At 41.4% G+C, this 16,051-nt stretch overlaps 1 protein-coding gene across 1 annotated transcript in view; it reads left to right on the forward strand.

Moving 5' to 3' along the window:
• The window catches only part of ZDHHC17 (zinc finger DHHC-type containing 17), a 122,067-nt gene that overhangs the window by 31,322 nt on the left and 74,694 nt on the right, over window positions 1-16,051 (forward strand). Inside the window, exons 3-5 of the mRNA XM_019515789.1 lie at window positions 5,738-5,860; window positions 9,734-9,811; window positions 15,275-15,419. Of these exons, the coding sequence (XP_019371334.1) occupies window positions 5,738-5,860; window positions 9,734-9,811; window positions 15,275-15,419 (346 nt within the window). The remainder of the gene's footprint in view (window positions 1-5,737; window positions 5,861-9,733; window positions 9,812-15,274; window positions 15,420-16,051) is intronic.

The following is a 16,051-nucleotide window of genomic DNA, read 5'->3' on the forward strand; positions in this document are numbered from 1 at the left end:
ACTGGAGTCATAAGGTCTGTTTTCCTGATCTTGTATTTGTCACGCTGCCTGAAGATGGCATTTGTGATGACAAGACTATATTCCATGGATTTGCTAAGGAGAAGGATGCTGTTGGAGTTGGCTTTCCATACATCTTCGTTCCCAGTGATGCTACTTGAGAGTTCCAGGTCATGTCCAACTCTGGCGTTGAAGTTACCCAGGAGAACTATCTTGTCCTCCTTGTGAGTGTTAGTACATGATCCAGGTTGGAGTAGAACTGTTCTTTGACGTTATTGTTAGGGCAGACTCACTGATGATGCCGACATATTGGTTGTTGTATAGTTTAAGATGGAGGGTCATATCATAAGACATTCATTAATTCCCACAGGTAGCTCAGTAAGGTGACTGACAAGCTGGTTCTTGATAGTGAAGGTGATGCTGTGAGCCTATCTGTCTTTAACCAGTTTCCCCGTACAGAAGGTGTAGCCTTGACCCTCGTCCCTCAGCTGACCCACATCTGATCATCTCATCTCACTCGAAGTTGCAGTGTTCATGGTGGAAGGTTAAAGTTATTATTGAGGAAGAATCTTAAGCAAGAAGGCTCAAGAAACTGGAAAGAAGTCAGAATCCATTTTCCTTCATTACATTCTTTCAATCCTCTTTCACCAGGAACAGGCACAAATTATTTATAGTTTTTTTTCAAATTGCTTACTTGACTTTTCCCAGACTGGTTCTATCTTATTCTTTAAATATGCCTTCCTTTTCAATTGAAGAGGAAGATAATTGTGTTATCTGTCAGCATTCTAGGCTTGGTTTGTGGTCTTGGAAACTGTCTGGAGATTGTAGTTAGGCATCCATGGCATGCCTAACAATCAATAATAGTGAGTCTAGAGACTGATTATAATGCTACTGGAAATGTTTATTTGCACACATGCACCAGTCCTTGATGAAGTGGTTACAAATAGCAGGCAGGCAACAATCCCCTCTGCTGAAACACCCTGCCTCAAGAACTGATGATACAGAGATTAGTGCAGTGGGCCAACTTGTTTGCTGATTACCACAGTTTGTCTATTTGCGACTATAATGATTGCCTTTTTCCTACCTTTAGTGAGTAAGGCTAGAAGACTAACAGCAACATGGCACTTTTCCACCAAGACTAAAACTGCTGCAGAGCCAAAAAAACCCCTTGAAACAAAATAAAACAAACAAAAAAAACAAGTTCTCTTCCCCCACCCCAGGGAAAAAAAAAACCCTGTATACTGTGTATAACAGCGCCATCTGGTGTCCTTTCCCTAAATGGTATATTGTAAAAGCGATTTTCTTCTTTTGCATGTTGTTAATTTAGTGAAGATGGATTTTTGTGTTTCTGAGAGTCCCCCAGTTTGAAACCTGTAGGAAGCCACTCATCTAGTTTGTTTGTGTTTAATACTTGACATAGTTGATAAAATTGGCTCAATATGTTTCAGGAAAATATTGATACTCATCTGTCTGGTTGGAAGTTCGATGTGTCAGATCTTCTGTACTGTTGGCATGGGCACAGTCCTCTACACATGCTGCCCTTCCAAACTGCGTTGCTGTCACCATTTGGCAGCTAGCAAGAGGATGCAGTCTGACAGGCTGGTCCCTGGAATGAGCTGTAATAACTATAGAAATGTACAGCTTAAAATGCACTCACCCTTTTCCTTGGGATGTCATCTGGCATATTTCAGAGGGACTTGAAACAGGGTAATGAATGTGTATGTTGTTCCTCCATGTTGTCTCTTGGTCGGTTCAGTTCTTTCCCGTTTAAGTATCCCTCTGTCAGGGTGGTGGTGTTTGTATGCTACTCCAAAAGAATGACTACATAGGCTGGTACATTGTAAAAGCTCAGCCAGGTTAATTTTCCTACACAGCACCTACTTACTTAAACACGTGTCTAAAAGGTTACAAGTTGTTAGCCCTGGATGCTGTTGGTTAAGGCTCCTAATGGTTTGTGTGCTCTAGGCTTAGCAAATAGTTCCAAAAGTTTTCAGTTCCTACACATTAAGTAGTTCTGTTTACATCAGATACTTGAATAATGAGTATCAACCCCTCTATGATGTTATTGATATCCGTAGACCTTCTGCCACTTGTGTTCTAGACTTTGGCACCATTCTTATTAATCAGCTTTAACAATCAATGTGAACACTGGTGCTCATCAAGTTTACTTCCACAGGCACCTGGGTGATGTGGGGTCACTTCTGCTTTGGTCTGTGCTCTTAGCAAAGCCTTTATAGCAGCTGTACATGCATTGATCAGCACCTAAGTGATTTGTTACTCCGTTGAGGCCTATGATCCTAGGACTAAAAATTTTCTCTCAGAATAAATATGACATGCATTTGTATCCCTGTACATCCATAATGCTGTACATATAGTGACACTGATATTTCTGTTTTCAATGCTGCTGCTTGTGTGAATGGATTTTGGATTTTACTGATTCCCTCCTTTACTTTGCTTCCCAAATGTGGAGAGCAGGGAATAGGAAAGCAGTAGCCCAAGGCTGACATGGATTGGTTAATGGATGTAGTTTGTAATATGGGGTTCTTTTACAGGTTCTTGGGTTTCTTTAATGCAGTGCCATGCAGAGGTACCCGGGCTAGTTCCAGATGAACTAGCTTTGGTGTTGGAGGCAGCCTAATTAGCTCTTCTGAGAAGGACTTGTTACAGAGTTAGCTTTGGTATCACTACATGACACTGCATTGTGCATTTTAGACCTCCCCATAGTCTGGCAGGAACTCCTTAGAGTGGTGATCCTCAACAAGGGTGCTACAGTATTCTGGAGAGGGTGCTGTGGGGTACCATGCAGTTACCACTGCAAACACCTACATTGGAGTTCACAAGGTAAACCCAGAGTTTCAAATAAGAATTCATAGGGTCAAAAACGTTCTGACCTGTTGTGGTCTTTCTGAGTTCTTTGCAGCAGAAGAACTGCTGTATTATTTTTCCATAGTCAACAAACAAGTGAAAGCAAAGACCAGGCATTTTCCAGTGAGTGCCTTGAGTCTAACAAGGGGTGTTTTGAGTCTAAAAATGTTGAGAACAACTACCTTATGGGCTTGGTCAGTCATGTTTGTTGGTCTCTCACTCTCTCCTTCATGTGGCTTCTTCTATTGGCAGCAGATTGAACCAAGGAAAAAAGCAAAACCGTATTAATAATTCGTGATGTTTCTCAACCACTATTAATATTTTTGTTTCTTGTTAGTAAAAGTGGCTATGAGTTTTGCCCAAAGAACTAGTAAATGTAGCTTTCCATTTGGCTTTTGTTCTATATGTAGAAGAGGTAAGCAGATTAGAAATTTTCAGTTGGGAAAAGAGCAGCTGTTAATTACCTAAAAGGGAAAAGAAGACTGCTGTGTCATTTAATTAAACAACTATAATAGACTTACGAGTTATCAAATTAACCAGGGTTGAACTTTTTGTGAGACACTGAATGTGGAAACTGCAAAAATAGGAGGAAAATTTGTTTAGCAAACCCTTGAGCTTGAACTGAAAAGTCTGCTCCAGAGCAGTCAAGTTTTGTAGGAAAGGAAACCAAGTATGCTTTTCCAGTCTTGGTCTGCAAATAATATTTCTTCCAATATGTCCCATATGGTAGATTTCCAAATTACAAGTATGATCTTTACTCTACTTTCATGTAGGCCAGGGCTGTAAACCACTAGGCTGCCGGGAGCTGCACCCTGTGAAGGAGCCATTTATCCCTCAGCTCTCCCCTTCTCCCACCCTTCTGCACACAGTGGGCAGCCCAGCTGCCCCCACCTCCACCCCAACCGGACACACCTCACAGGTAGTCCCAGTGTGCTGCTGCATACACAGCCAGAGCACCTGGAGAAGGGGCAGGAAGCAGAAACTGTTTGAGGAAGAGGGAGCCCAGAGACCCTGGCTACTGCTTCAGCAGGTGCAATAGCAGCAGTTGTGACTGGGCAGGACCCTGTGGGCCACTCATTAACTCCCTGCACTCTGCTTGTTAGACAGCCCTGATATAGGCTGACTCCATATTAACAGGCATCTCAGTTAATGCTACATTAGATATACAAAGGCCTTTCACACTTTCGAGTTATTGGTTCATATTTGAAACACATTACTGTATTCATTTTATAAGGTAGCATCCTTATTAAGGTAGCTTCATATTACAGTGGTTTCTTTTGCCAAATGATGAGGGCTTAAGACGTGATTTAAACGAAAGCTTAGCTTGTAAAGTCCAAAATGGTATCTTAATAAATAAATAAGTACAAATATACCAAGCCACTATGAAGCGTCAGCATGAGCTAGTAGTGGGCCATGGAGAAAACAGAGGGAGGGTAAGATACGCTACTGTCCTAGGCACGGTTGAAGTTATTTTTGAATCTTACAAGTTATTGGGTTAGGTATCTCCTGAACAAACCAGTTGGAATTGCTGGACAGTGGTTCATCCAACATCTCTCTCCGCATAAGAGATCAGGAAAAGAATATGAATATAAGTAGCATAAATGCATCTGAGGCCCCAGGAGGTGAGAGAATTTTTTTCCATTCAGGTTAACTCACTGAACTATGTTGCTGAAAGAGCAGGAATGTACTGTGGGTACAACTATTCTATCAACTGCTGAACTAATAAATGAAGCTTCTGCTGACAAAGGTATATCAGGTCTCTAACTGTGTAAATCCTTAGAGTGTGACCCTATTATCTTTCTGTTTTAAAATCGAAGGATAGGATTCAGAGTGACCTAGACAAATTGGAGTATTGGGCTAAAAGAAATTTCATGAGGTTCAACAAGGATAGTTGTCAAGGGAAGTAATTATGCTGCTGTATTCTTCACTGGTGAGGCCACATCCGGAGTCCTGTGTCCAGTTTTGGGCTCCCCATTACAGAAAGGATGTGGACAAGTGGGAGGGAGTCCAGCAGAGGGCAACAAAAATGATTCCGGGAGCTGGGGTACATGACTTCTGAGCAGAGGCTGAAGGACCTGGGTTAATTTAGTTTGGAGAAGAGAAGATGGATTTGATAGCAGTCTTTAACTACCTGAAGGGCAGTGCCAAAGAGGATGGAGCTAGACTGTCCTCAGTGGTGGCAGATGAGAGAACATGGAGCAAGCGTCTCAAGTTGCAGCTAGGGAGGTTTAAGTTAGATATTAGGAAAAACTTTCTCACTAGAAGGGGTGGTAAAGCATTGCAACAGGTTACATAAAGAGATGATGGAATCTCCATCCCTGAAGGTGTTTTAAGACCAGGGTGGACAGAGGCTTGGGTGGGATGATATAGTTGAGGATGGTCCTGCTTTGAGCAGGGGGCTGGACTAGATAACCTCCTGAGCTCCATTCCACCCCTAACTTTCTATGATTACAGACATAAAACCCCCCTAAAAATGGCACTTTAAACTCTGTGTGCTCCCACCAAAACCCAGCATATACCCAAAAGGGGCATCACATTAGTTGGATCTGGCTCACCCAACATCTGTATAGATTGGGTGCTTTAGCAGGGCTTTTACGGCACTTTTATCTAATAGCTGATTGAATCAGCTTTGGATAAAAGCTTCAAAAAGCCCCGCTGAAGCACCCGATCTAAACAAACATTGCAGAACCAGGTCAAACTAACACGCTGCTTCTTCCAGTAAAGGCCCCTGTGCCCCCCTCCACACACACATCTGTTATCAGCCTAAGGTCCTGCTATTCACTGATCCTGATAGCACGTGGGCACCTGTCTTTTTCCTATGCATTGTCATTTTTTTGGCCTTAAATAAGGATTTTGAATTTATTTCTTCCTAAAGGTATGGAATATATGAACGATGCAGAGAGTTGGTGGAAGCTGGTTATGATGTACGGCAGCCAGACAAAGAAAATGTAACGCTCCTCCATTGGGCTGCAATCAACAACAGGATAGATCTGGTGAAGTATGTGTTATTATTAAACTAAACATTAGGCAATCAGAACTATAAACAGATTTAATGTTTAGAATGTGAAGTAGTCTTAATAGTTCCTTTCATGGCCATCCAATTTCAGTTTTAAGTGTAAAAATTGAAAGTGAGGAACCTACAACTTAGATATTTTGCAGAGACTCTAATGTCTAGTGCTAAAATGAAAACCTGTTAAGTCCAGGTCTAATTCAGATTGTTTTAATGAACAGGATAAGGTGCAATTTTTTCAGTGCAGTTATGCTCCTGTAAAATTTCTCATGTTAAGTTAATGGTTCCTTTTTGGTTTTCAATGCGCAGTATGGCAAAATAGCGTGCATGCAATCAATGAACTTGAAAGCTCTCTTTTATTTGTGACCATCCCATTGTATTGCCTGATAAAAGGAAGAAATGTGTTTCCTAGTTTAATAAGGGTAAGTGCTTTACAAGGAAATATCCTGTTATCTCATTTCTGTTCTTTTTGTCTTCTGTAATACAAGAGGTGATAACTGAATTAATCCTTTGGCAGTCTAGAACCAGATACTACAGTGCTTTTAATATTGTAACCCTTTTCTTTGAACTTAATACAAGGGTTAAAGTTTAGGGGGTCACAGAATTATGGATTTAGTGTTAAAACTGAAAGACTAAAAGTAAAATTCCAAGTCCAAGATCTATAAGGATGTTTTAAAGCCTACTGTTTTCTTTTTGAGAATCTTAAGAGCCCAGTTTTGAAGGGTTAATGCCTACTGTTTAATATTTTGTCATCTGTATAGGAACACTAATCCTTTTACCTGACGTTAAAAAGTTATGAGCTTACATGTATGCAATAAATAACATAGGGACCTCAGAGTATCTGATATAAAATGCATGGACTCAAACTGCAGTTTGCAGAACTGTTCCAATTTTGTTAGTAGGTTGTACAACAACATAGGCACCCACGTAAAATAAGCACAAATAGATTTATTTTAGGTGCTACCTAAGCATTGTGTGCTTCATCGGAAGCCATTACCAGACCAAACTGTTTCCTATGTTGGAAAAAAAAAGGTTCCATCATGATTTGCTTTTAAAAGGAGCTCTCTTCCTCCCCACCCCCCTTTTGCTGATGACTCTATCTTCTATGGAAAAGGACAGAAGAACTGGGAATTGGTGTTTCTTAAAGACTGAGGAACACCTTTTTAAAGCAGCTCTCATGGCAAGGGCAACTGCTAGTCTCCTTTAACACTGTCATGGACAAATATAAAAGGATGACAGCACTGATGTTGCAATATCTTTGAATTTAGGTCTGTGGCTTTCTTCCTTTAACAGAAAATAGACAGCATTCTACCTCCTGCTATCATCCTAAAGCAGAGTCTGTATGTAGAATTGATAAGTAAATCTATGGACCTTGGTTTCTTCTTTAAAAAAAAAAACAAAAAAAAAAACAAAAAAAAACTTTTGTGAGGCGTGTTGTGTCTTAATCCTTCTCTTTCAATACTCCCTTTCTGTGTTTTCCTTCCATCTGACAATTTAACTGTTTAGTTTATTAATAATCCTTAATTTGGACCACTAGAACGTATATAGTTTTTCTCAGGCAGACTGTTTTTCTTTAATAAACAATAAAAGCCTTTGTTAAAAATGTAACTTACTTTTGTATGTGTTTAGTCAGTTACAAGGCTGACTTACATGTAATGAATTAATCATTGGAGTCAAATGGAAAGGCACATACTTATGCTGTAAATACTCCTTTCATAGTTAGCACTTTTCTTAATGGTGTCTACAAATTGACTAGGCATTGAAACAGCTATTCACTCATCTGCAAAAAGGAACATTGGATTTGATGAAAATGTAGATGTAGACGTTATGTATATGGAGGTAGGTACTGTGGAAATTTTTCCTTCAGGCTAGGGACAGAAATTACACATGAACCAGTATAAGTGGTCAGAAACCAGTTTAAATCTGTAACACAATAGAAGTTCAGTGCACATAAACCACTTTCCAAATGGCCAAAACTGGTTTAAGATAAACCTGGATAGATATAGTATCAGACTGAACTGGTTTAGCTAAAATTGGTTTATTGAACTTCTGTTCCAGATCCCTTCCAGATTCAAGTTAACTCTGTCTCCCAGCTTCCCAGGATGCTTTACACCTTCTTTGCAAACCACCCCCAAATTGCCAGGTGGGTGGGCTAGCCTTGTCCCAAGCTGTCTGCTCCAGCTGAGCAGGGAGGCATACTTTAGTGCCCCTGGCTTCTGGCCTGAACCCCTGGGGGCATGTGGCTGCATTTCCAGAATCAAAAGTGAAAGTAGGTTCACTTGCTTGTTGGTTCAGTCTGTGCAACGCAGACTACCCTGCAAAGATTGAATCGGTTTAGCCTCGGGCTTTTTGACTGTCTGTACTTAGCCTTAACGTTATGTGTTTGATGCCAAATTCTTATCTGTTTTGTGAGCCCTAAATGCATCTACAAAATAAGGGAGCTTTTAGCACTTTCTGGTTGTGCGCTTGTCCTTTCTTCCATAAATTTAAAAAAAAAATACAGATTTTGTAGGTATCATTCCTAAGGCTGATTTTAAATTTTGCCTCACTCCAGAAAAGGAAAAGAGACTCGAAATTATGTAAAATTTATCTTTATTGGCACTTTAAATTTAAGAACACCAAGGTTTCCCATCTCTCTTCTGTTGTACCTATGATTCTGAAGAGAGAAATGTGTTATGTCTCAAAACACTTAGTTACAATTCCAGAGACAATTTTGTACATGTTTTATCAGCAAAATAACCTCTTAAAACAACTTTGAGAACAGAAGTGGCTCTAAACAGGAATTAACAGATTTGAACATTTGGAAATTTGTAGGTGGCTATTTCTGAATAGGTATTCATATTGTATAGTAGCTTGCTTAGATCTGAACGCCTACGTTTTAGGGTACCTGAAATCTGGCTGTGACCAAATTTTTCATATAGCGCTATGGACACATTTAATTAGAGGTGTGATGATGAAAGCGTAAACCCTGGAGCAACCAGCACCATGACAGCTGCTTAAAAAGAGTAATCCATGTTCATAAAAAAAAATAATAATAATAATAAAAAAAAATAAAAATTGGCAAATGTACCCCTGATTTAATTCATCTTTATTAGGTCAGGGCATCCTGTCACAAGTTTACCTGTACATGTGCTTATAACCAAAGACTCAACTTCAGTTGTAACAGGTGTTTTCTGTTAATCTGCACTGAAAACATTATACCATCATAAGACTTTTGACAAAATTAACATGTAAAACATGATTGCTTTTTACTGTTAGGTGCTTTGTTACTCAAAGAAAAAAATAGTCTTTCTCACCAACTTGATCACTCAGGGAAACGTGTTCTCCAGTAAGAAAAACAATTATCTCAGCTCACAAAAACTACATGTGGTTATAAATGTGAATTACTACAGATTAGATATGGATAATTCATTTTTGTCCTACAGGTGGTTGGTCTGCTTAAAAATGTTTTTTAGAAAATTTAATTTCTATCCAGTCATTTTTAAAGTATCTTATGTTTTTGTCTTTGCCTAACAACTGTAATTGAGAAGCATGTAAAATCTTTGCACTCATTAAAAGCATAACAAAAACATTAATTCTTGGAATTATGATTTCAGTGGGGACATTCCAGTGATAACATGTGCTACGAGTTAAATTGTGTAAAATTGTGTTTTACCTTCGCCAAAATTCTGTGTGCCTTTCTTTAATGGTCAAATATAAACTTCTGCCTAAGCTGGCAAACTTGTTTTAAAATCAGCTTTTAAAAAATAGAAAATTGAATTTACCTATACCATATACATTTCAAGTAAATCACTTCTCTCATGAGAATAATTTTAATTGGCACTATCTGGACTAAAATTGTGCTTTTTATTCTGTTTTCAGATACTACATATCTAAGGGTGCCATTGTTGATCAGCTGGGAGGAGATTTAAATTCCACCCCTCTTCACTGGGCAACGAGGTGGGGAGCCAATTCTAGATTTTCTTTACTCCTGTACTTGTTTGTTTGTTTTTTTTTAACGGTCTATTAATTATTCCACTTCAGAATGATGTTTAGACATTTGGTTGCAAGTAAGAATGGAGCATATATGATTGATTGGTGTCCAAGGATGTGGGCTCTTCTGATCAGGCTGTCAGTTTTAGCTATAAAAGAAAGTAATCACTGAGAAAAGATAGATGTATTGCGTCAAGATTAGAGTTATTGGTCACCTGCTGGCTGTTTTAATCCTGCTCTTTGGGATCTCTCTTGTTTATCTAGCATGTTTAGCAACATGGAGACTACGTGACTCAAAAAATGGTTTGCATGTGATGTGGTCCACAGAGAGCTCCCTTTTAGGTTCAGGGAATTATCAAAAATAAATTTCAAATGAAGGAAGAAATCTGATTCATAATTGGGAACTTGTCAAAGACTGAGGGGGTGAATACATACCTGAGGATGGTACCAGCAGTTTTACTTTTCTTCGGTGATTTATTTGTTTAGGTAAAGTACATCCCCTATAGGCAGAAATGAATGGGGAAAGAAGAATGTCTACAAATATTTATAATTAAGCACTGCAAAAGAGGCTCAGAATATTGGCTTCTGAAATTTTAAATAATCAAGTTTATTTTTCATAAATGTATCAGGGGGATGGAGACCAAAGCCCCAAGTTAAGTGGGGAAGCAGATGACCTGGAAGAAGCACAAGCAGGAGGCAGCAATGTATTCTGTCTTCTCATTCTTAATGGGAGAGTAAGGCAATTGGCAGGTTACCTCATATGTATGTAGATGAATGCACAGAGCCTGGAAAATGAGCAGGAAGAATCTGAAATCCTTGCAGTGTCACAGAACTGTGATGTGATTGGAATAACAGAGACTTAGTGGGATACCTCACATGACTGGAGTACTATCATGGATGGGTATAAACCAGAGGCAGACAAAATACAGCCCACGGGCTGGATCTGGCCTGTGAGGTAGTTTCATCTGACCCACAAGCATCCACCAATTAATTGGACTGCTCCCACTTTGCTTCCATCCTTATGCCTGTGAGGGCTCCAGCCGCAGCCAGCACGCACAGCTTCCAGGCGGGGCCACTGCTGCAGCTGCCGGAGGACCTGCTGGGTTTCCTTGGCCTCCAGCAGCTCCATGTCCTTGCTGCAGTGCTTGCTCTGGGCAGCAGATAGGGAAGCAGTGGCAGGTGGGGGGAGCTGCAGTTGGGCCATAGCACGGAGTGTGCGGCTGGGGCTGGTGGGAGCGCAGAGCACAGAGTTAATGCCCAGCAAGGCCACAGGAGCGCGGAGCCTGGGTTGGCCCAGTTCCATTGTACGGGGCTCCCCGTGACTCGCATGCAGCTCACAGGACTCGCACGTCACAGGGGAAGTCCACTGTGATGGAACTGGCTGCTTTCTCTGCTTTCTACTGCCACATGCAGCTTCTGGGACTCCGCCAGAAGTGGCAAGGTGTCCCACTCCCTGCTTCCCGGTGGAGTCCCACAATCTGCACATGGTGGCAGGGAGCAGGGCCAGACTCGATCATGTGAGGCTTTCACCTGATGGTGCACAAGTCCTGGGAGCTGTACGTGAGCTGTGGGGCACCCTATGTGATAGTTTGGCTGGCTTGACTCTGTTCCTTGCTGCCACATGCAGCTTTCAGAACTGATTGGAGCCATGTGCCACTGGGCAAATGTGCCTGCACAGGCAATGAGCAGCCTAATGGCCCACCACTTGCTGCTGCTGAGATGAGGGTTCTGCGCTGGGGGGTGTGGGGTGGGGTCATATGCTCCCCCACCCTGCCTACATCCCCCTCTACAACCTCCTCACACATGCACACCCCTCGTAAAGACAAATCCGCCACACATACCCACCCATATCCCACACCCCACCATGCACACTACCCCCCCAACCACACCCCACACACGCAATGTACAAGAGTAAGACTTAATTTTTGAGCTATTATTCAATAACCTTTATATATACAAACACTTAAATCAGGACAAATTTTTTTTAAATACAATTAAAATATGTTATAGTAGATGTTTGACTTGCAGTATGTGATTTTAGGTTTTTTTTTCCTGTTTCAAGGTGGCAACACCCCCCACCCCTCCCGGAGTACTTCTGGGGGCAAGGGGAGGGACTTCTGGTCCCAAGATGGTAACTGGGGCCAGGGCATCTGTCAAGGGGCAGGCTACCCTTGTGGCCCTCAACAGCTCACCAAAACCCATTAAGTGGCCCTCCAGCTGAAATTATTGCCTGCCCCTGGTGTAAACTGTTCAGAGAGGACAGGCAGGGGAGAAGAGGAGGAGTAGCACTTACAAAGAAAAACTATGATTACTTGGAGATAGGCCTGTTGAAAGTCTCTGGGTTAGGGACGGGGGAGAGTGTGACAAGGGTGATGTCATTATAGGTGTCTGCAATAGGCCACCAGACTAGAAGGATGAGGTAGATGAGGTTTTCTTTAAACAGCTAGTGGAAGATTCCTGATCACGGGCCCTGGTTCTTGTGGTGGATTTCAGTTACCCTGATGTCTGCTGGGAGGGTAATACAAGGGACAGGAAAGGTAATGAGAAGGGTTTCTAGCAGTCTGTCAACAACAAGAAGAAGATCAGGGGAAGTGTGGGTCCCTTAATGAATGGGAGAGGCAACCTAGTGACCAATATTGTGGAAAACACTGTTGTTGTGGAAAATTACTTTTTTGAATCAGTCTTCTCATGCAGGGTCAGCTCCCAGTCTCCTGCACTTGGCAGCAGTGTTTGGGGAGGTGGTGAGCAGCAATGGCAAAAGAACAGGTTAGGGACTGTTTAGAGAAGTTGGACATGGGGCTGGACACTACGCACCCAAAGGAGCTGAGGGAGTTGGCCGATGTGATTGCAGAGCCTCCAGCCATTAACTTTGAAAACTCATGGTAACTGGGAGAAGTCCCATACATTTGGAAAAGGGCAAATATAATGCCTATCTTGGAGGAAGGGAGAAAGAGCACCTGCGGAGCTACAGATGAGTCTGCCTCACCTCACTTAGTCCCTGGAAAAATCATGGAGCAAGTCTTCAAGGAATCCATTTCTAAGCACTTGGAGGAGGAGAACGTGATTAGGAACAGTCAGCATGTGTTCACCAAGAGGAAGTCATGCCTGACCAACCTGATTGTCTTGTATGACAAGATGACTTGCTCTGTGGATGCTGGGAAAGCAGTGGACGTGATATACTTCAACTTCAGCAAAGCTTTGGATACAGTTCTCCCACAACATTCTCACAAGCAAACTAAAGAAGTCCAGGTTGGACTAAAAGATTGCAAGATGTGTAGAAAACTGGCTGGATTGTCAGGCTCAATCAATAGTGTGATTTCTAGTTGGCAGCCAGTATCAAGTGGAGTGCCCCAGGGGTTGGTCCTGGGGCCAGTTTTGTTCAAAATCTTCATCAACTATCTTGAAGATGGGATGGAGTGGATTCCAAATTTGCAGATGACACCCAGACTGGAGAGTAGTAGATATATTGGAGGGTAAAGCTAGGATCTAGAGAGACCTAGGCAAATTGGAGGACTGGACTAAAAAAATCTCATGAGGTTCAGTAAGGATAAGTGCAAAGTCCTGCACTTAGGATGGAACAATCCCATGCATCAGTATAGACTGGGGACCAACTGGCTTAGCAGCAGCTCTGCAGAATAGGCCCTGAGGGTTACAGTGGATAATAAGCTGAAGATGAGCCATCAGTGTGCCCTTGTTATGAAGGAAACTAACAGCTTAGTAGGAGCATTGCCAGCAGATGAAGAGAAATGATTATTCCCTCTATTTGGCAATATTGAGGCCACATCTTGAGTACTGTATCCAGTTTTGGGACCCTCACTATAGAAAGGATGTGGATAAATTGGACAGAGTGCACTGGAGGGCAACAAAAATGGTTAGAAGGCTAGGGCACATGACTTCTGAAGAAAGGCTGAGGGAACTGGGCTTGTTTAGTCTAGGGAAGAGAAGGCTGAGAGGGGACTTGCTAGCAGCCTTCAACTCCCTGAAGGGGGGTTCAAAAGAAGATGGTGTTAGACTGTTCTCAGTGGTGACAGATGACGGAACAAGGAACAATGGCCTCAAGTTGCAGCAAGGGAGGCTTAGGTTAGATATCAGGAAAAACATTTGCAGGTAAGAAAACATTGGAACAGGTTACCCAGAGAGGTTGTGGAATCTTCATCCTTGGAGGTTTTTAAGACCTGGGTAAACAAAGCCTGATTTAGTTGGGGATGGTCCAGCTTTGAGCAGGGGGTTGGAGTAGATGACCTCCTGAGGTCCTGTCCAACCCCAAGTTTCTGTGACTATGATTTTGACATGTTAAAGCAGAAAATCCGCTAATTAAACCAATCTGCTAGGCTCTACATTGAAGTGTTATAGCTAATTTAACAACACATAACTATACAGGGGTTACTGAAGGGAATTTTTAATTTGAATTAGTAATAATCTTTTCAAGTTCGATTCAAAGAATATCTGACTGAATGGTAATTGTTCAAAGCCATTTTCTGATAGCATGAGAGGCCTTCTCTGACAATTATATTTGTCATGATCAACAAAATGACGAGTGGCCCGAGCCATATTGGCTGCTTATAGACGTTTAAAAAAACCTTATAAAATTGCCTTTTACTTTAAACTTGGCGTATCCCTGTGCTGAGCCCAGCACGTGCTTGGAAGACGTTGGATTAGTTGGACCCAGTTTACCTAGTGTCCATATAAATCACGCACTTCGGTGGGGCTTTTTTGGTGCTTTTATCTAATAGCTGATTGAATCAGCTATTAAATAAAAGCACTAAAAAATCCTGCTGAAGCACCTGATTTATACAGATGCTGTGGACCCAGATCAAACTAATGTGCTGCTGCTTTGGTAAAGCACAGGGTTTTGTTTTGTTTCGTTTTTTTCTACACCTGTAAGCAGCCATTATGCTAAAAAGATTTTTATAGAATTTTTAATGCAGTAGTGGGGGAAGCTCAGCCTGAGAACTACCCTACTTGTTTTCCCTGTTTTCTCTCGACGTTCTAGTAGAAATTGTTGTTCCCCACATCCACATGCTCTGGAAGAATTAAATAAAATTAAATGAACTAGCCTAGTACATAGACTCTGGAAAGCCATTGAAGTATGTGTTAGTAGATTACTGGTTCACTTGTGTTTTGAAAGCTTTTAGGCCTTTTGCCTGGAAACGCATCTGAGGCCCTCATCAACAGTGTATTAATTTGTGTTTAATGACTTTTGTAGGATGGTCATATGAGTTAAGCTACTCTTATATTTGCACAATTGGATTCAAAGTGATTACCATTTTCAAACTGACTGTTGTCTTATGTTTCAGTTTAGAAGCATTAAACACATAATTGTTAACTAAAAATGTTAAACTTTAGTTTATTATCCAAATAATGAATATGTTACCAGGTTTTATGTGTATAATTAACTAGGTGTGTTTTGTGTTCACTTCTTATGTTTAGACAGGGTCACTTATCCATGGTTGTACAGCTGATGAAATATGGTGCTGATCCGTCACTAATTGATGGAGAAGGATGCAGCTGTATTCACTTGGCTGCCCAGTTTGGACATACTTCTATTGTTGCTTACCTGATAGCAAAGGGACAGGTAAATTTTAGTAAAATAAATCACGTTAATTAAAGTGACTTCTAAGCAGATGTGTTCCAGTAGTAAGGAAACAATAGAAAACTCTGCTTACAATTCAGGTAGTTAAATGTTTTGCCATTTTGAAACTCTTCTGTCTTTGTGTTGTTTTGTTTCACTTTCAACCACTATTTTTAAAATTTAAGCATGTGTAATATGCCTATGTATGATTTTTTTCCCCAACGGCGTAAATATTTTAGCTTTTATTCACATGTGAAGTAACAGTATAATGTATGTAAATATTAGTGGATGTGTTGCTTTCGTAGTTTCATAGTTAGTAGGGTCAGAAGGGACCTGAGCAGTTCATCAAGTCCGACCCTCTGCCATGGCAGGAAAGAGTACTGGGGTCAAACGACCCCAGCAAGGTGATTCTCTAGCCTTGTCTTAAAGACCCCCAGGGTAGGAGCCAGTACCACTTTGCTTGGAAGTTGGTTGCAGATCCTAGCCGCCCTGACAGTGAAGTAGTGCCTCCTGATGTCTAATCTGAATCTATGCTCTGCCAGCTTGTGACCATTATTTCTAGTCACTCCTGGTAGTGCTCGGGGGAACAGGGACTCCCCCAATGCCTGCTGGTCCCCTCTGACTAGTTTGTAACA

Source organism: Gavialis gangeticus, unplaced genomic scaffold, assembly GCF_001723915.1.
Source record: "Gavialis gangeticus isolate Ggan-Ray unplaced genomic scaffold, GavGan_comp1, whole genome shotgun sequence".
NCBI classification, from domain to species: domain Eukaryota; kingdom Metazoa; phylum Chordata; order Crocodylia; family Gavialidae; genus Gavialis; species Gavialis gangeticus.